The 4341-nt window shown below is 33.4% G+C and overlaps 1 protein-coding gene across 1 annotated transcript; it reads right to left on the bottom strand.

The window, feature by feature from the left end:
• Window positions 1–62: 62 nt before the first annotated feature.
• Bm17439 (Uncharacterized protein) lies at window positions 63–3577 on the bottom strand (the record flags this gene model as incomplete). Its single annotated transcript, XM_043077897.1, has 2 exons — window positions 63–274; window positions 3097–3577. The coding sequence occupies 2 exons, from the start codon at window positions 3575–3577 to the stop codon at window positions 63–65; spliced, it is 693 nt and encodes a 230-aa protein (XP_042933831.1).
• Window positions 3578–4341: the final 764 nt, after the last annotated feature.

Below are 4341 nucleotides of genomic sequence, written 5' to 3'. Positions count from 1 at the left end.
AGTGCCACCACTCTCCCTACCGTGATGAAAAGCATATGGCTATCTTTTATATGCTCCATAATCTATCTCATCATTGACTCTTCTGCTGCACCCTTGCCAACATCAGGCAAAGCACCAGCATCAAGACCCTTAGTTAAATTAATACCTAACTGAATTTTCTTATCACATAATGATTTTTCTAGTGCTTCAGCATCGGTATTTGCTACAACAAAATTCACTCCTTGCAAATTAGACTGGATCATGTTGTTCACAGCTTTCCCACCAGCACCGCCCACTCGCAATAGTTAGTAATTTTTCAGCATTTCTTTCTTCAGCTGTATCACTGAGATTGGACGACCCTGTAATAACCTTGTGGTCATCATAATTAATATTCTATTATGAGCGATTTCTGGATTGTAATCAATCCAAATTGGTATTCCTTCTTCAAATAACTTGTGCATAACACTATGTTTTGAATGTGCTATGATTTATCTAGAATAATTTTAATATCAACGCTACGTTTTTTTGCTTCAACTAGAGAATTAGCCACTTTCTCAAGAGTAAATTTGTATTATTGAACCAAAATGGATTTCTCAGATTGATCTATTGTATTAATTACTTGCTGAGCATAATCTTCTCATGGAGTAAAGTAGACAGTAATTTTTGAATCTAAGAAAGACAACCTCATAATGCACACCATAAATAAATTCAAGTTATATATAGCTGCTGAATTTTGATGCATAGCAACCAAGAAACTTAGTGTGGTTACTGACAAAATTCATTGCAAAATGGCCATTTAACTACTTAAGAAAAAATATGCAATTAAAAAACAAACCTCGCTAGCCCCCTTATCCTGATACTGGAGGTATTAAGTTACCTTCAATCTGTGCAGATTAAAATAATAAAGTGTTATATAGTTAGCATCTTATGTTTAATTTTTTGCACTATATTACCTTATGTCTTCACAATATTTCTAATTTTTTACCTATATAAGTTGAAACTCGCTTATAAAGCGTTTAGGAGTATAATATGCTAATTTGCAGGATTAGAGAATAAATACTATCTACCACAATATATCTTTTGCCTTTTTTGCCTAGTAAATTTCTAAAACATTTATGACTAAAGGTTAGTTGCAATAAAAAACAACTAAGTCGCGATTATTAAGTATTTAAAACATAAAAAAACGCTAGTGTTTTTAAATAGATATTAACTAGGGCTTCTTTTGTCTTTTTCTTACTTGGTGGATTTCTTAAATATTTGTAGCTGAAGATTTACTGACAACAACTGCTTGTTAGCTGCCTTTCTCAAGAAAAGAATTTTACAGTTAACATAAAAATACAAAAGAAAATAGTGAATTATGTTACAACCGCTGCGAAACTAATAATTATGAAACTGTAAAAGAATTTATAAGTAATGCTTTGCATTAATTCCTCCTATAGGAGGATAAAAGCTGTAAATGCTGCAAAAAAATCGGTGATTAGAGTGTATTTACGTGAAGGTAGAACTTTGCACCATGATATTAAGGCTAAATTTTGCTCTGGTGAAATAGTTTTAAGAGCAGCTAGAGCTGGAACAGGCATTATTGCTGGGGGATCGATTGGTCGGTTTTTGAGGTGTTGGGCATAAAAGATGTAGTAGCTAAATCTACTAGATCGAATAATCCTCATAACGTTATATGTGCAGTATTATATGTACAGGTCTTTGATAATATGTTATCTCCTCGTCAAGTAGCGAGCAAAAGAAGTAAAAAGATTGGCGAGGTAGTCGGAAACAGGTAAAGTATGAATAATGTTATAAAGTTAAACTCTATATTTACTGAATTATTGAAGAAAAAAAGCCTAAATTAATAGTTAGAGGTATTGGTTGTGGTAAAGGTAAAACATCTGGTAGGGGACATAAAGGGCAGAAGGCTACGCTTTGAAGGAGATGTCTCTAACAGTAAAATGGAGAGCCCTTCATCTACACCTATTCTGAACCCAGGAAGAGAAAAAGGTGGTCGTGCCTCTAAAGCATGTGCAATAAATACTATGATAGCAATAACATCTTTGCTCAAATATTAAGGGGTGAGTTGCAAGAAGGTTTATGAGGATGAGGATGTCTTGGCATTTTACGATAAGTATCCTGATGCACCATTTCACATTTTAGTTGTAACGAAAAGTCAATATATTTCATATGATGATTTTATTTTTAAAGCTTCTGCGGAGGAAATAGTAGGCTTCTTTAAAACTGTAAGAGAGATAACTTATAAATATAACCTAGAAAAAACAGGATATAGATTAGTTACTAACTGCGGTGAAACGGGGAACAAGTTGTGCCGCACTTTCATATGGATATTTTAGGTGATAAAAGATTAGGAAAGCATGTAAATTTGTAGTGTTGCTTTCTACGAGTTTTATTAAATGAGTGAATATTTAGCTATAGCAATTTTTATCTGCGTGTCAATTATACTATCTCTTGCTTTGGGTGTATTGCCTATGTTTCTTGCAATAAGCAAACCAGATAGTGAAAAACTTTCTACATATGAGTGCGGTTTTAACCCTTTATCAAGAGCAAGAAAAAATTTTGACATTAAGTTTTATTTAGTTTCAATATTATTTATGATATTTGACTTAGAAATTGCTTTTCTTTTTCCTTGCGCTATTTCTTTATCTAAAATAAGCTATTGTGGATTTTGGTCTATGATGATATTTCTTGCAATACTTACTGTAGGTTTTATCCATGAGTGGTGTAAAGGTGCATTAGAATGGGGCTTATGCTCGTTTAGAACTTGCATTGTTAGTAGAGTTTCATGCTTTACTTGGCTCAACAAAATAGACATTCGTTCAACCTCTGCTACTGCACTGGCTGTAGTTATTACCATATTAGAGATTATTTTATTTATCTTTTCAATTAAACTTACTTTACACTTCGCAAAGTAATTCATTCGTTTTCCACATCAATTTTTATTTTTTTTTTTTTTAGTAAATAATTTTCAATGTTCAATTTGCTCTGACTAAAACTACGATTGTCCGCTGAAGAAGAGTATGCTTGTTTCATAACTTTGTGTTTATATATCAAATCATTGGAGCTTTCCTTAAGCAGCAATAATGCTTCCCTATGTGTACTAGCATCGAAAACCAGCAAGTTTTGCCACATGTGTTCCATATGACTCATCTGCAACGCCCTCAACTACTTCATGTAGAAAGATCACCTCCTCTTTCCATTCTTTTATTCTCACACAGAAACACTTGACACTTTTCAAGTATTTGCTTACTTTAGTATAATGAGTTGCAGAGATAGCGCGGCACTTATTTACATTGTGAATATGTTCAATTACCGCCTGAGCAATAGATAAGCCATTATACACTCCTGTTCCTCTACCAATTTCATCAAGTATTACCAAGGAACGGTCTGTTGCTTGGTTGACTATGGTTGCTGTTTCAATCATCTCCACCATGAAGGTGGAATAACCAGCCGTTATATTATCCGTTGCGCCAACCCTGCTGAATATCTTATCATTCACTCCAATATGTGCACTATCTGCTGGCACAAATGAATCCATATGAGCTAAAATTGCAATGAGAGCGTTTTGCCTCAAGAAAGTGCTTTTTTCAGCCATATTAGGGCCAGTAATTAGATGTATACCAGACAAATTGATGCTATTTGCAATGAACTTATCGTTAACTTCAACAACTGGGTGTCTTTCATTGCAAATATTGAATTCCTTCTACTGTTTCTGGTTTTATCGGCTCATTTAGTAAATCAACCTTTGCTAATCAGGTCTCTGTTGTCGCTGGAGAGGGAAGTGAGATGAAGATTGGCTATGACTACGATATAGCATGTAACTTCGGTGATTTAAAATCGCCAGAGTTAATAGGGGAGCGTCCAAAAAACCTAACTGTTGAACAATTTTGTCTACTAGCGAATAATATGTTACTTAATTTGTTGATAAAAATATTAAAAAAGTATTTTCAGTTTGCTATACAATTCAAAGGTACACCATTTCACAATAAAATAGGGAATTTTGCCCAAAGATAGAAATAGGCAAGGGTTTCTGTTTTTTTTCTCTGGTTGCTATTTCTACGCTGTGATTCAATTTGGCAAAAAGATTACATGTATACCTTCCGCAAATGGCAGTTTGGGCTTTTCAAAAAGCCAAAATTCTATATAATTTTAGTTATAAGTTATGGCTTATAGAAGAGGCTACCACAGATCTATTGCATATGCACAATTTTCTAAAAAAATAGTAGTATTGCCTTTGCATAGTATAAAGTATTCCTATGTAAATTCTATGTTATCCATATAATAAAGTTGAAGCTATTGCTAACGCAACATATTTAAAAATGTTATGAACTTCGTAAGAGAAAAAAATACTCCTTTGAT

This window comes from Brugia malayi, assembly GCF_000002995.4.
Source record: "Brugia malayi strain FR3 genome assembly, contig: Bm_v4_Chr1_scaffold_001, whole genome shotgun sequence".
In the NCBI taxonomy this organism is placed as follows: domain Eukaryota; kingdom Metazoa; phylum Nematoda; class Chromadorea; order Rhabditida; family Onchocercidae; genus Brugia; species Brugia malayi.
The sequence above is the reverse complement of the archived record's forward strand: the minus strand, read 5'-3'. Positions and strand labels throughout refer to the sequence as shown.